Genomic DNA, 15,963 nt, shown 5'->3' with positions numbered 1-15,963 from the left:
TGCTGCTGTTGGATCTATCTATCTGTTAATTCCATTTGGCCTAAGGTATGGTTCAAGTTCAACATTTCTTTGTTGACTTCCTGTCTGGTTGATCTATTCATTGTTGGAAGTAGAGTATTAAAGTCCCAGGGACGCCTGGGTGGCTCAGCGGTTGAGTGTCTGCCTTTGGCTCAGGGCGTGATACTGGAGTCTGGGATTGAGTCCCATATTGGGCTTCCTGCATGGAGCCTGCTTCTCCCTCTGTCTATGTCTCTGCCTCTTTCTCTTTTTCCATGTCTCTCATGAATAAATAAAATCTTTTAAAAAACAACAAAAAAATAAAGCCCTTTACTAATTATCGCAGTCTTGTCTCTTTAGATCCGTTAGTTATTTGCTTAACATGTTTAGGTGCTCTAATGTTGAGTGCATTTGTATTTATGCTATATCTTCTTGATGAATTGCTCCTCTTTTGTATGACCATTTCTGTCTCTTGTTACTATTTTTGGCTTGAAGTCCATTTTTTCTGATATAAGTGTAGCTTTCTTTGCTCTTTTTCGATTTCCACTTATATGGATTCTTTTCCTATCCCTTCACATTGAGCCTATATGCGTTCTCAAAGCTGAAGTGAGTCTCTTGTAGGCAGCATATTGTTGGGTGTTATTTTTTTAATTCATTCAGCCACTTTGTGTTTGGAGTCCAGATTACTTCTCATTTGAGTTTAGTTGAAGAATAGGGAATGTGCTTTCTCTTTCCTAATTTGCTTCTAGAAGCTATAGCTAGAAGTAAAATGTTGAGAACATTCCCATGTTAAGATGAGATACTTATTTTACATTTTGTAGTGCCATGCCAAGTTAGCATCTATATATGTGCTCTTCAGTTTTCAGATCACTTCAGAATTAACTCTACAGGGCAGCCCGGGTGGCTCAGTGGTTTAGCGCTGCATTCAGTCCAGGATGTGATCCTGGAGACCCGGGATTGAATCCCGCGTCGGGCTCCCTGCATGGAGCCTGCTTCTCCCTCTGCCTGTGTCTGTGCCTCTCTCTCTCTCTCTCTATGTCTCTCATGAATAAATAAATAAAATCTTTTTTTTTTAAATAAATAAAATCTTAAAAAAAAAATTTACCTTTGCAGTCAGGAGTAGTCTAGATCACCCATCGTGGGGCATAAGAATACCCCAAGGTATTAATGCCAAGATTAGAAAAGTGAAGCTGAAACAAAGGCAGGCCTGATAATTGGAATCCGGTGCTACATGCCGGAACCTAGTAAATGAAAGACTGAGGCTAGGGTGAGGTGTTAGTGGATTCCAGCGATGGATTCTGCAGGGACCAGATTAGAATGCCAGCTAGCCAGAATCTCTGGGGTTACCCAAAGTCAAAAGCAGCAGGAGGTAGCAAGGAGCCTACTCAAAACTAGAAAAATTCTCAAAAGTTCCATTAATTGTAAATGCTCCAAGAAGACCTCTCAGGAGTTCTATTAGCTGAGGTTCTAATACTTGTAGCTGCTTATTAACTTTTCTGTTAGGAAGGAAGAAAAGGGAGAGATGTTTTTTCACAGTGTTAGAGATGCTTAAAATATACTGACGCTAAAAGTGCTAATTTTTAAGAGTTTAATACTAAAGTAGAAATTAGAGATCCTCACGTTGGAATCACTGATTTTACCTCGGATCCTTTCAGTTTCTTCATCTTTTCTAAATTTTTTATAGGTTCTTAAAATCCCTAGGAAGGATACTTTGTACTAAGAACATAAAGTAGTTTAATTTTTGTTATTCAGATAATTTACTAACAGGAGTGATCATTTATAATGTGTGAACAAATGACACTATTTTGATATTTGGTTGATTTTTGTTCTTCTCTTTTCTTTTCTTCTTTTCTTTTCTTTTTTCTTTTTTTTTCTTCTTTTTTCCCTGCTAGAAGTTTAGAAAATAACGTCAGGTCCAAAATATGAGGGAAAAGCTTTACAATTTAAATTAGGGTCAGTAATTCTGTAAAGGTCTAGATAGTAAATAATTTTGGCTTTGTGGGCCAGACAATATGTCTGGTTTCTCAGCTGTAGCATTAAAGCAGCCATATGCAGTACATATGTGAAAGGGCATATCTATGTTCCATTAAAACTTTATTTATAAAAACAGGCAGCAGGCTATATTTAGCCCTCCAAGTGTAGTTTACCAACCTCTTATTATTTTTTTTTTTTAATTTTTATTTATTTATGATAGTTACACACACAGAGAGAGAGAGAGAGAGAGAGAGGCAGAGACACAGGCAGAAGACGAAGCAGGCTCCATGCACCGGGAGCCCGATGTGGGATTCGATCCCAGGTCTCCAGGATCGTGCCCTGGGCCAAAGGCAGGCGCCAAACCGCTGCGCCACCTAGGGATCCCCACCAACCTCTTATTTAAAAGATTAGGTAGTTTATGGTACTAACAAGAATACTTAAAACTTAAAAAAAAAAAAAGCTGTTTTACACTTAAGATTTCATTGAGATATGCAAAGAGTTGCCAAAAAGAGCATAAGATGAATTTGCAATTTATTGTTTCTTTTCCTCCTTTAGGCTTCAAGACAGTCTTGAATTCATCAATCAGGACAACAGTACATTAAAGGCTGATAATAACACAGTTATTAATGGACTACTTGGAAATATAGGTAAATGGTTCCTTTGGTTTTATAAGTTTTAAATAGGTTAACAGTATAACAAAGATTTGCAGTTCTTTCTTAATAATATAGATCTTTTATAAGACCACAGATTTTGACATACTAGAAGTAGAAAAGGGATTTAAATTGGAAGTATGTATAATGTTTATATTATTTGAAAAACATAATTTTTGTATATTTGAACATAATATTCATTTTTGTATCTGAAAAAGAACTGCTGAAGATATATCTGGTTTGTTTTTTGTTTTTAACTTTATGCATCTTTAAAAGGCTCATTGATATAAAAAGTCCTTCTCAGCTTTTTACAATATTTCAGCTGAGGAAGACCGGTATTACACTTTTTCCTTTGTCTCTTCCCTAACCATAAAAGTAATTTTAAAATGGTGCTCATTTTTGTGACCTGAATTCAGATAGATGAGCAGATACTCAGATTTGATGTTCTTTAAAATATTCATTAAAATAACAGCTTATTTAGTAATTTGAATAGTTGATTGTTACTATTTAAGTTCAACTTCTGAAATGACAAACTGTTCCTAAAATTTCTGGTCATTTGTTTTACCCTACAAAGTTCAACTGAATTGTTGCTTCCATGTTCCTGGTGTGTAAATAACTATAGCATGCCAGAATGTGGACAGGAATTAGACTAGGATAAATATTTCTTTTATTCTTTATTTAGTGAGAATTTTCATTTGGAATTGATTTGAATAAATATTAGTTAAATATATAAGTAGGAAACAGTTTTTCTTCCAGCTTGAATCATATTGTATTCTATTATTTTTTATAGTTCATGTTTATTCAAACAAGCAACCATTTATTCAGCAAGTAGTGTGGGCTAGTTATAGTGTCAGGCATGTAATTTTAAAAGTTTGCACATTTGGGGTACCTGGGTGGCTCAGTTGGTTAAGTGAAATCAAGTGACTCTTGATTTGTGGCTCAGGTCATGATCTCAGGGATGTGAGATCAAGCCCCGTGTCAGGCTCTGTGCTCAGTGGTGAATTTGCTTGAGATTCTTTCTTTCCCTCTGTCCTTCCCCCTACTTTTAGATTCTCTCTCTCTCTCTGTCTCTCTCTCTCTCTCTCTCAAAATAAATAAATTAAAAAAAAAAGAAAGTTTGCACATTTTTTAGAAAAATTAGAGGGGTTCTGCTTTTTCTTAACTCACTTGATTATTTCATTGGTTTAATGAAGTAAAAATGTGACAGGGAGACAACTGAATCTTTTCAGATTCTCCTGAAAGATTTTCTGAATCTTCTGAAAAGATTCACTTGTCTCTTTTTCCGTTATAATGTGATACTTTTCAAAGCTCAATAAGTTAATTAAAAGCTATTTATTTTAATAATACAAATCCATTATCGCTTATAACAGTAAATCACCTTATGGATGCTAGGTATACCCATCTTTGTTTTAATATAGGTTAGGAAGTGAATCCATTTAACAAAGTATAGACTTAAATAATGAGTGGCTTTTACTTGTATGTTTGTAATTGTGAATCAAGGATATTTGAGTACCATTTCTTATTTTCTTTACATTTCCAATTTATCAGCAAATACTTACCAAGTACGTGTTGTATGCTAAGCACTCTGCTAGGCCCTGAGGGTACATGCAGTGGTAAACCAGACACATTTCCTGCCTCAACAGATTTATAGTTAGTGGAAGTCATACAAATAATGCAACAATTATAGTAGAGTGCAGTTAATGTTAAAGAGCATGGTGTGATACAAATGAGGAAGAGTACCTAATTCAGTCCTAGAGAGTCTCAGACTTTCTTAAAGAAGGGAAGCCTAATCTTGAAGGATTAGCCCTGTGTTTGGGGACTAGAAATGTTTTAGGAAAAAGCAGTAGTATGTGCACAGACCTAGGAGTTAAGAGATCATAGCATGAGTAAATAATGTGAATAAATCAGCGTTGATGGAGTCAAGAATAGGAGTAATGAAAGTTAAAAGAAATGAAAAAGTTTGTGGGAGGTTGATGACAAAGGGCACCTTGGGCCATAGTGAGGAATTTGAACTTAGGCTTTAAGAAGTTGGGTAGTAATGAGGGTGTGTTAGTTTGGGTCCTTTACCTGTTTTTTAACAGGTGCCAAGACAGGATCAAATATGCAAGGATATTATTAGGGGAAATGACTGTGTGAGAGAAAATGAGGAGGAAACTGGGAAAGGTCACGAGAGCCCTCAGATTGTGTTGCAAGTCTGACCCCAAATGAAAGAGAAAAATAGAAAATTGAATGGAAGTGTCCTTTCCTATCATGCAACCCATGGAAGGTTTGGTAAGGCCACTGACAAGTCCTTAGGTCAAAGTATGTTGTCACAGGTGAGCCGTATGTTGCCAGAAATGTACCTGACTTACTCTTCTGGCTACGTTCAGTCACTGGTTAGGAACTCTGCCTATGGGATATGTGGCCTTGGAAAACATCACATGTCAGAAAACAGCAATTTGAGGTATGTAGTCAATTACAGTCCTTATAGCTGGAGATCTTTGCAGTGCATTCTGAAGGCCACACAGAGGAGTTGTCAGAATATAGAAATATGATCAGATTAGATTTTTATCTGCAGAATTATGTTTTGATTGCAATGGGAAAGGATTCAAGTAAACCAGTAGGATCGAGGAAAAGATCTCTGTTAGAAGGCTGCTGGTGGTAATTCGCATGACAGGTAATGGAGACCTAGAGCTGGATTGTGTCAAGGGTAGAGAGCTGTTGAGAGGTTCATTATGGGAAATAGAGTGGATGGGACTTTGTAATTAGATGAAAGAAGGGAGGAAAAAGGAAATAAGTGTGTCCCTTTGCTGTCTGGTTGTATAATTGCTTGGATATTGGTGCCATCCATTGGGAGGAGCAGAAGAAATTAGGAATTGGTGATTTGGGGTTTATGTATGTTAGAATGGAAGTATTGGTTGGTTATTCAAGTAAAGATATCCATTATAGTTAGTAGATATAGGGGTAGGTGCTACAACATAAAAATTAGTGAACATATAATAATTTCAAAGCAACATAGGGTTATTTTTTTCCAGTCATGTGAAGTTTAAAAAGTGTTTCCTCATTGATTAACAGTTTTTCTCCAAGCACTGTTTCAGAGGTCCAATTTCCTTCCTTCTTGAAGTTCTACCTTCTTCATTATGTGGTTTCCAAGGTTGAGCTCAGCTGCATGAAGCCAGTGAAAAGGAATTGAGTATGGAAAAGTCGCATCCATTTCATAACCAACCTTAATACATCAGTTTTATTCACATTCCATTAGTGGTAACTAGTCACATGGCTTTACCTATATATAAGGAGATTTGAGAAATAAGATCCCTAGATGGGCAGCTTCCTAGAAACTACTTGATAAAATAGAAGGGAGAATACAGTTGTTAGTTAGCTGTATCTATGTGGATTTGTAAAGCATTAGCATGTAAATGATAAGTGAAAGCTTAAGAATGAATGAGATGACCTAGGAAATGTTAAAGAGTGAGAAAGATTGTTGAGGATAAAATCCTGGGGAATGATGGTTTAAAGATGGAAAGAGTAGGTGAAGAGAAACACATATAGAGCATTAAGGAAAAAAACCTTAGTGTATAATATTTGGAAACTGGGGAAATGTTCAAAGGCAATTTAGTCAGCGTCAAATATGCGATAAAGTAATATAAAATAGTATGGACTGCATTAATCTGTAGGAAGGCTTTTGGTAGCTTACGTGAGCAATTTCATGGAGATAATAGAAGCCACAGTTGAGGAGAGCTCTGCTCAGAGGTCAGTCTTTTTTTCCAGGATTTAAGCAGCGGTTCTTTCTGCCTCAGAAAAGAGACCAGAAAAGTTCTCTAAGTTTTATACACTTAGAAATTATGGAGGACCACAGAGAACTTTTGTTTATGTGTATTACCTTTATTGATATATACTGTATTAAAATTTAAAACAAAAAAATTAAAAATATTTATTCCTTAAAATATAACACAACCTTTTTCATGTTAGTATAAATAACATGCTATGAAATGACTACTATTCTCCAAGACGAGAACTTAATGAAGAAGAGTGACGTTGTTTTACATTTTTGCAAAACACATTAATTTATGGCTTAGTAGACTACAACTCAATTCTTATATCTACTTCTGTGTTTATTCTCTTGTAATAAGTTGTTTTGATTAAATTTATTAAGAAAATAGAATATTACACAGATCTCTGAAAGGCTTGCAAGAACCCCGAGGAATCTTTAGAATACATTTTAATTATTGAACTATGTAAGATTAAGTATATGGAAAGAATAGTTTTGACTGTGCTTTCTTTATAATAATTTTTTTAGAGAGAGTAGGGGACGGGCAGGGAGAGAAACAGTCTTAAGAGGCTTAATCTCAGGGTTTTAAGATAGAGTTCTGTATTGGGCTGCCTGCTGAGGATGGAGTCTCTTAAGATGAACATAAAATGACCTGAGTTGAAATAAAGAGTTGGAGGTTTAAATGACTGAGTCATCCAGGTGCCGCTAGCTTTGTTTATGTTTAAATGTTGATGAATAGGAGGTTATAAGGAGGGGTAAAGTTAGAGATAGAAGTGGTAAAGTGAGATTTTTGAAGGTCCTAACTGACATAAAAGAATTAGGTTTGGGAAGGAGGGAGGAGCCGCTCAGCATTTTTCACTGAGTAGGTTCCTAGGACATACTAAGGCTTGAATATTGTTACCTGTTATTACTCTGCCAGGAAGGAGGCAGGTGGGCCCGAATGTGATTTAGTTTGGAGACAAGGTGCTAGGAAATGGAGAGTTCCTAACTGGTGAATTATATGTGTGTGCACACATGTATATGTGGGAGACAGTTACATCCTGAGAATAAGGAAGGAGATGGGTAGGGAAGGAATTTAAAGAGGGTAGGTAAGTTTTGAAGTAACTAGAGAGAATTGAATAAAGAGCTGAAGAGGTAAAACATGGAAGGATTGCTGCAAATGCAGTATAATTCTAGAAATTCTTGTTACAGAAAGATATCCATTAACAATCTGAAAAATAGATTTTAAAACAGAAAGCCCCCTATTCTATCTTAGGTAACTTCCTAGGTGACTCTTTAGGCTATCTTGATGAAGTGTAACAGGCAACTCAGCTTCTTGCTTTCTCTCATTCTCTCTCTCTCTCTCTCTTTCTCTCTTGTGCTCTCTCGTGCACACTCTCTCCCTCAAATAAATAAATAAAATAGTTTTTAAAAACTCTTTTTAAAGGATCAATTTATTTGGCAAATGTCAAATAAATTTTGTGCTTTTTTGAATCTTTAAAAGCATTGTTTTATGTTAGAAAGGATTAAAACTTTTACCTTGTATAGTGGAAGGGTTTTTTTATAATTATATAAATATTTATTAGTAAATAGGCATGAAATTGTTGTTTGACATAAGCTATCCCCAGAGAGAAACCATCCTGTTTCAAAGAAGAGAAACCAGCTTGAATTATTCTTACTTAGTTTAAAAGTTCCATCAGTATCTGTTGGTCTGCATTTGTGCTGCCTAAGCTCACCCTTTATTCCAGACTCTTTGTGGCTTCTCTAACAGCCCTCTTTCATATATATTTTACATTTTTGCCATGTAGGTCTATCACAGTTCTGCAGCCCCAGGCGGGCATTCTCTGAACAGGGTCCGCTCCGCCTGATCAGGAGCGCCTCTTTCTTTGCAGGTTTGCGATGTGCTGTGTGGGTAGACTAGTTGGTGTGCTCCAGTGGCTAGAATCTGTAGTTAAGCCGTGGAAACAAGAGAGTAGATATAAATGTATTTGGGGAGGGTGTAGTTAAGAAAACATTACTTAGCAAGTGTAAGAACTGAATTCCTGTCTACTGAGTTATGTTCTTCAACATTTCCAGAAATTTTCATTTATCAGTAGAATTGATATTTTCATGAAATTTCAGTTTGTTACTTATTTCATTATGTAATAACTTAACTTTAGAATCTTAACCCAAATTTTAGTATGAACATTATTTCTTTAAATACCAGCTAGAATTTCTCATGGGACACTCTCTTGTTTCCATGGCTAAGTAGAGTTTGTACTTAGTTCACCAATTGAAGAAAATATCCTATCTTATTATTTTAAAATTTCTGATCTGTGTTATTTCATAAGAATGATTTCTTTTGGAGCTAAGATTTAGATGAACAAGCACCATTATATTGATCTGTAAAAGTCATATGTGAGTATGTTTGTTTATATCATTTAATTTATGATTGTAGAGTATGTTTATGCCTCTGTATCCAGGGAGTTGTATCTATCTTATTGTTTTAATTAATATTTATTTTTCTTACAAATGTGAGATCGGAACAATACATATTTATTAGAGAAAATTTGAAAAATGGGCAAAAAGTATATATTAGCCATTTGGGTCATCTAGAATTAACCTTTCTAAAAAATAATTTAATTGGCATCATACTGTTCAAACTGTTTTCTTAAAATTTTTATTGTGAAGAGTTTTTAAACCTATGTTATTGGCAGAATAGTAAAGTGAACCATCATATACCCGTTATTTACTTCCAGGAATCATTCTTACTGTTTAGTAGCATGCTTTTTAGTCATTTAGTAATGTATTTTGAGTATCTTCCTTTTAGCCATCCCTTGCTTCTTTAGATATTATATTTTCACATTATATGTCAATCTTCACATAGCTCTCAAAGCTTGTTCAACTGAGTAATAGCTCTTGGTGTTGGGTTTGTGCCATGCTATTGAAAAAAATAAAGGAATGCAATGAGATGAGCATGATTTCATTTGCAATGTAACAGAAGAAACGTCACCCTGAATAGCATTATATGTTATAACTGACAATTTTGTCTTAATTCACAGTTCACAGCAACCCAATGGACATGCCTGGAAGAGACCTGAATGAGGACAGAGACAGTGGAATAGCACGCTCTGGTAATGTCAGGTTTATGTATTAATCTAGTTTTCTTATGAGATCACTGTTAGCCAACAATGATTTTTATTTTTTCCTTTATCATCCAATTTCATGTACACAGTTTTTTAGTGTTGATGTTATTAGCCTTATAAGAGAATTATATCAACAGAGAGAAATAGTTCAAATTTAAAATTTTCATATTTACTGTTACATGTGCCTAGTGGAACATGGCCTAGATGAGTGCACATTGGCTTAGACTTAGCCAATACAAGAAAAAAATATTGCTCAAGAGACTGCTTAAATGGCACAGTAAAAAAAAAAAAAAAAAAGGAAAGAAAACCCCCACATTTGCTTATATCTGCTTACTCTTAACTAGAGTTTTTAGTTGTCAGACTGTCGCTTGCCCAGAAAAACCTAGGCATTTTGAACCAATGCCATTCATATTGTTTTCAAATATGGGCTCCCAAAATTTGTCTAACAAACCTTTATTGAAATGTGTGAGAGATTAAAGAAAAAGAAAAGCCCACATTTTACATTCAAGCAGAGAGTCTACAGAGGAAACAGTCGGGAAAATTGTCCTGCATCATATGATGTGTTCTCTGATAGAAATGTGGAGAGAGGTTTAGGGAAAGAAAACCTAACTTAGCTTGGGCCAGGAACAGGGGCCAGTAGTACTTTACAAGGGATAAGACTTGAGTTGTGTTTTAAGAAGTCAGTAGGAGTTATCCAGGTGAAAGCATGGAAGAAGGGCCTTCCAGTATAAAGAAAATGTATTTCTTAGGACTCAGAGATAGCATAAACGAAAGGAGTATCTTAGGCTTGTATTATTGTTACGTATGAGAAACTTTATCCACTGTGGTTTATCCATATGAATTGTCACATTATATGGCTCTGGTGTCTAAATTGTTTATAATTCATTTTTGAGTATTGATGGGAAGTCCCAATTTATCAGTATTGTAATCCGTACGTATGCATTAGAATAACAAGAGGTTTCAAAATAAAAGTTTGACATGCCTGAAATGTACTCCAAGACTGTCATGTAGTCTAGGGAAAGGCTGATGAAACTATTTGAAAACAAAACAAAATGAAAAATTTAATACCTCGTTCTGATGGACAGTTAGAATTGAGAACCAGCTCTCTAATATGAAAAATCTTGATCTTTCAAATAATCTCACCCTTCTTTTCTAACTGAATTTTTTATTCTTGTTCTTAGGATAATCTAGTGTATATTTCTTTTATTACTTGTTGCTTCTATGTAACCTAGGGATTTAGTTTTCTCTTCTGTGACAGGAATCTAGTTATTATTTCAGATTTCAGAGGTGATAAATTCATATCTATACTTCACTTTCTTTAGGTGTAAATTGAAGGACCTGACTGCATTGATCTGTAAGGCTTTTTTAAGCCATTAAATTCATATACTCCTTTTAAATTAATTGTGTATTTTCTTCTTTTTTCCAGTAGGGTTATTTTTAATACCAGAATTTGTTACCACATAGTTTTTCCAAATTTAGATTAACATTTGAGTTTTCATTGAAAATTACACCCAGGTTAGTTATACATATCTAGTCTTAGACTACAAAGTTTTACAGTAGTTACTTATAATATTGAGAAAAATGTGGTCTTTTTAAGGAAGTAGTTTAGAATTAATTCATTGATGTTAATTAATTAATTGATATTAGTGATAGTTGTATGGCACATAAAGCTCTTCCCTTTATTACTGAATTTGTTAGCGAGAATTGAATAGATCTTCATAATGACAGTCTCTTAGTTCTCACTCCTGATGTCCAAAATCATGTGATACGTATCTTTTTATAGATGATAATAATGCTTCCCTGTTTTTGATTACATCACAAATTTTTGGTATATGGTTGTAATCAAAATCATGTGATACGTATCTTTTTATAGATGATAATAATGCTTCCCTGTTTTTGATTACATCACAAATTTTTGGTATATGGTTGGAAATATTGCCAAACAAAAGCAAACCCTTAATGTCTTTTCCTCTCTAGATCCAGTACAGAAAAGGAGAGGATTCCTAGTCTGAGGAAAAACAAAGGGTTGTAGCTTTTGACACTCCAGGCAAGAGTTTCTGGAGAGAGGGGTTTTGGGAAGAGAATAATCCTCACAATTAGGGGATTGCAGCAATTATAATCATAATGGGTTCTAATGGAATGTGTCTGTCACCCCTTAGAGTTCTCCAGAGAGCAATCTATAGGATTTTCTCTTTTTGGAGCTCAGTAGGTATAATCATGATTATTACTGAAAGTGATTAAACATTCAGAGGCTTGACTACCTATGCAGAAGCAATTCATGATTACAGTTTACCCTTCAATAACCCAGGGGTTGGGGCGCAAACCTCCCCTCACCCTGGGCAGTAAGAAAAATCTGTATGTAACTTTTGACTCCCTAAAAACTCAACTACTAATAGCCTACAGTTGACAGGAAGCCTTACTCATAGCAAGAACAGTTGATTAACATATATTTTATATATGAATTGTATACTGTATTTTTGCAATAAAATAAGCAAAAAATGTTAGGAAAATCATAAGAAGATAAAATACATTTACAATGCTATACTGTATTTATCAAAGAAAAACATATAAGTGGATCTGCAGATTTCAAACTCTTGTTCAAGGGTCAGTGGTACTTTTATTCTTTTTATTGAAGCATAGTTGTAAATATAGTTGTTTACACACAGTGTTACATCTGTTTTATTTTTTTTTTTTTTTTTTTTTTTTTTTTTTTTTTATTTATGATAGTCACAGAGAGAGAGAGAGAGGCAGAGACACAGGCAGAGGGAGAAGCAGGCTCCATGCACCGGGAGCCTGATGTGGGATTCGATCCTAGGTCTCCAGGATCGCGCCCTGGGCCAAAGGCAGGCGCCAAACCGCTGCGCCACCCAGGGATCCCTACATCTGTTTTAGATGTAAACATAGTGACTTGACAAATTCTATACATTATGCTATGTGTTCCAGAAGTGTAGCTACTACCATCTACCACCATACAACACTTTTACAGTACCACTGACTCTTTATACTGTCTTTTTTATCCCTGTGACTTACTCATTCCATAACTGGAAACTTGTATCTCCTGCTCCCCCTCACCCATTTTTGCCCTTCCCATCAAACTCTGTCCTCTTTGGCAACCATCAGTTTGATCTCTGTGTTAATGAATCTTTTTCTTTCTGTTGGTTTTGTTTTTTAGATTCCATATATAAGTGAAATTGTATGGTATTTGTCTTTCTCTGTCTGGCTTACTGTACTTGGCACCATATCCTTAGGTCCGTCCATGTTGTCTCAGATGACAAGATCTCATTATTTTATATGTTTGAATAATATTGTATACATCTTCCTTATTTGTTCATCTATCAGTAGACATTTCAGTTGCTTCCATTTCTTGCCTCTTTGTAAGTAATGCTGTAGTAAACTTAGGAGTACATTTATCTTTTTAGATGAGTGTTCTTGTTTTCTTTGAGTGAATAGCCAGTAGTGGAATTATTGGGTCATGTGATATTTCTGTTTTTAGTTTTTGGAGGAACCTCCATACTATACTAATTTGCATAGTGGCTTTCCATAGTAGCTGTACTAGTTTGCATTCCCACCAACAGTGTGTGAGGGTTCCTTTCTCTTCATATCCTTCTCAATACTCTTTTTGTTTTTTTTGATTCTACCATTGTGAAAGGTGTAAGATGTGCTTTTAAATGACATGTTTACATGACATTCAAACACTTATTTTCAAATATAGCTTCCGTTCTTAAAATATAGCTGTTGCATTAAAACGGAATCTCATCAGTCCAGCAACTGTACTACTGTTTACTCCAAGAATAGAGAAGTACTAATTCAGAGAGATACATGCACATTTATATAGTTTACAGTACATGTTTATAGCAGCATTATCTACAATAACCAAATTATGGAAATAGCCCAAGTATCCATCAGCTGATGAGTGGGTCAAGATTTGGTATGTTTATATAATGGAATAGTACTCAGCCATAAAAAGAATGAAGTCGTCTTCCATTTGCAACAAGATAGAACCAGAGTATTAAGCTAATAAGCAAAATAAGACAGTGAGAGAAAGACAAATACCATATGATTTCACTCATGTGGAATTTAGGAAACAAAACAAAACGAGCAAGGGGGAGAAAAGGGAGAGAAGCAAACCAAGAAACACACTCTTAAGAACTGATGATTACCAGAAGGGAGGGTGGTGGGTGGGATGGGTTAAATAGGCAATGGGGATTATTAAGGCATTCATTTGTTATGAGCAAGGGATTTTTGTGAAAGCTCTGAACGACTATATTGTGCACCTGAAACTAATATTACACTGTATGTTAACTAACTGGAATTTAAAGACAAACTTAACATTTTTTTTAAAAAACCTGAATCACATCATATATCTTTTAAAGACTAAGTGTTCAACTAAGCTAGGGGCAATCTCATGGCCAAAGAGATAATGCTTTGTTTCAAATTAGCCCTTTCTTCTGAAGTGGGGGTTAGGGTAAGAATATAAAAAGGGGAATGTCTACAAGTCTCTTGCCAATGCACTGTTAGTATATGATTTTTCTCCTCTGGGACTTTGCTCCAGCAATGATGTTAAGTTTTTAAATGAAAATTTTAGAAGCTCATGAAGCAAAATGGAAAATTTGAGTCACTACTGTTAAATTTCTTAAAGAGAAATTTATCTTGGGGTGCCTAGGTGGCTAAGTTGGTTAAGTGCCTGCCTTTGGCTCAGGTCAAGATCTCAGGGTTCTGGGATCAAGCCCTGCAGGGGGGCTCCCTGCTCTGTGAGAAGCCTCATTCTCTTTCTCCCTCTTCCTCTCCCTCCCTCTTGCTATCTCTCTCTCTCTCAAATAAAATCTTAAAAAAAGAAATTTATCTTTATGCTTATTGACATATTTTTAAATGCTTACATATACTTGCATTTATTTCGACTTGACAGCATCTCTCAGCAGTTTGCTTATTACGCCGTTTCCCTCTCCAAACTCCTCACTTACCCGAAGTTGTGCCAGCAGTTACCAGCGACGTTGGCGACGCAGCCAAACAACAAGTTTGGAGAATGGGGTATTTCCAAGATGGTAAGTTGGAACCTTCACTTTATAATAAAATTGAATGGTTCCCTTAAACACAATTCTGAATGATGTTTTTAGAGCCTTGGGCTTGTATTTCTGTGTATTTTAAGTCTTGAAACTTTTTAAATGTGTTACATTTTAAAAATTATTGGTAGTTTTAGCCAATATTAGACGTACAGTTCAGTGGCATTATAAGTACCTTCCCATTGTTATGCAACCATCATCATTATGCATGTCCAGAACTTTTTTATCTCCCCAAACTGAAGCTATATCCGTTAAACAGTAACTCCCCATTCCTCCCTACCCTTAGTTCCTGGCATTCACCATTCAAAAAAATTTTCTTTTGTCTCTCTGAATTTGACTACTCTAGAAACCTCATCTAGGTGGAATCCTACAATATTTGTCCTTTTACGTGTAGCTTATTTCATTTAGCAGGTCTTTAAGGTCCATCCATGTCATAGCATGTATCAGGATTTTATCCCTTTTTAGGGTTGAATGATATTCCATTTTATGTATATGTCACATTTTGTTTTTCCACTTATCTGTTGATGGACATTTGGAGTGCTTTGACCTTTTGGCTTTTGCAAATAATGCTCATGTCTACATAGATGTAAAAATACCCTGTTTGAGTTCCTCCTTTCAATTTTTTTGGGTATATACCCAGAAGTGGAATCGCTGAATGATATGGTAATTTTGTGATTAAGTTTTTCAGCACATTCCAAACTGTTTTTTACAGTGGCTGTTTCATTTTTACATTCTTAACAGAAATGCACAAGAATTCTCATTTCTCCACCTTCTTTCCAACAGTAATTTTCTGGTTTTTAAATTTTTTTAATTTTTTTATTTTTTATAATAGCCATCCTACTGGGTGTGAAGTATTGTCTCATTGTGCTTTTGATTTGCATTTTCCGAATGGCTAGTGATACTATGTTTTTATGTGCTGTTCGCCATGTGTCTATATAATAGTTTTGCCCATTTTTTATTTAGATTTTTTTGTTGTTGTTGTTGATGTAAAGGAGTTCCTTATATATTTGATGTATTAATCCTGTACCACATATGCTTGGCAGTATTTTTTCCCATTCCATGTGTGGCCTTTTCATTCTGTTGACAGTGTTCTTTGATACACAACAGTTTTTAATTTTATGTAGTCCAGTTTATCTCTTTTTTCTTTTGTTATCTGTACCTTTGGGTGTCATATCCAGGAAACCATTGCTAAATTCAATGTTTTTTCCTAAAAGTTTTATAGTTTTATTTAACTCTTTTGTGCAGGTGTTTGATTAATATACTGCATGTTTTGTTATTTCAGTTTTTCATGTTTGTAATTAGGCAAGTTAATTCATTCTTGAAAGATTTTTTTTTTTAAGCCTGTGTTAAGCAACTATAGATAATGAAGCTTCTTGTTCCTCTTTTACGTACTCCCTTTAGTCTTTGATTTTTTTTTTTTTTTTTAAGTC

General features: G+C 35.0%; 1 protein-coding gene and 1 long non-coding RNA gene across 9 annotated transcripts in view; one reads left to right on the top strand and one right to left on the bottom strand.

Moving 5' to 3' along the window:
• LOC140641305 (uncharacterized) overlaps positions 1–15,963 on the bottom strand; it is a 68,224-nt gene that overhangs the window by 4,116 nt on the left and 48,145 nt on the right. Inside the window, exons 4-5 of one of the 2 annotated variants that reach the window (XR_012037851.1) lie at positions 6,295–6,388; positions 2,406–5,765 (exon numbers count right to left, since the gene is read on the bottom strand). This is a non-coding gene — a long non-coding RNA (uncharacterized lncRNA). Of the gene's footprint in view, positions 1–2,405; positions 5,766–6,294; positions 6,389–15,963 lie in introns of those variants that run through there. The other variant, XR_012037852.1, reaches the window with a different exon arrangement.
• The window catches only part of FNIP1 (folliculin interacting protein 1), a 154,999-nt gene that overhangs the window by 96,342 nt on the left and 42,694 nt on the right, over positions 1–15,963 (top strand). For 6 of the 7 annotated variants that reach the window (XM_072840904.1, XM_072840903.1, XM_072840909.1 and 3 more), the window contains 4 exons: positions 2,527–2,618; positions 8,157–8,240; positions 9,390–9,461; positions 14,380–14,515. In XM_072840904.1, coding sequence (XP_072697005.1) covers positions 2,527–2,618; positions 8,157–8,240; positions 9,390–9,461; positions 14,380–14,515 — 384 coding nt within the window. The remainder of the gene's footprint in view (positions 1–2,526; positions 2,619–8,156; positions 8,241–9,389; positions 9,462–14,379; positions 14,516–15,963) is intronic. The other variant, XM_072840906.1, reaches the window with a different exon arrangement.

The sequence above is a fragment of the Canis lupus genome, chromosome 10 (genome assembly GCF_048164855.1).
Source record: "Canis lupus baileyi chromosome 10, mCanLup2.hap1, whole genome shotgun sequence".
Lineage (NCBI taxonomy): Eukaryota > Metazoa > Chordata > Mammalia > Carnivora > Canidae > Canis > Canis lupus.
The sequence above is the reverse complement of the archived record's forward strand: the minus strand, read 5'-3'. Positions and strand labels throughout refer to the sequence as shown.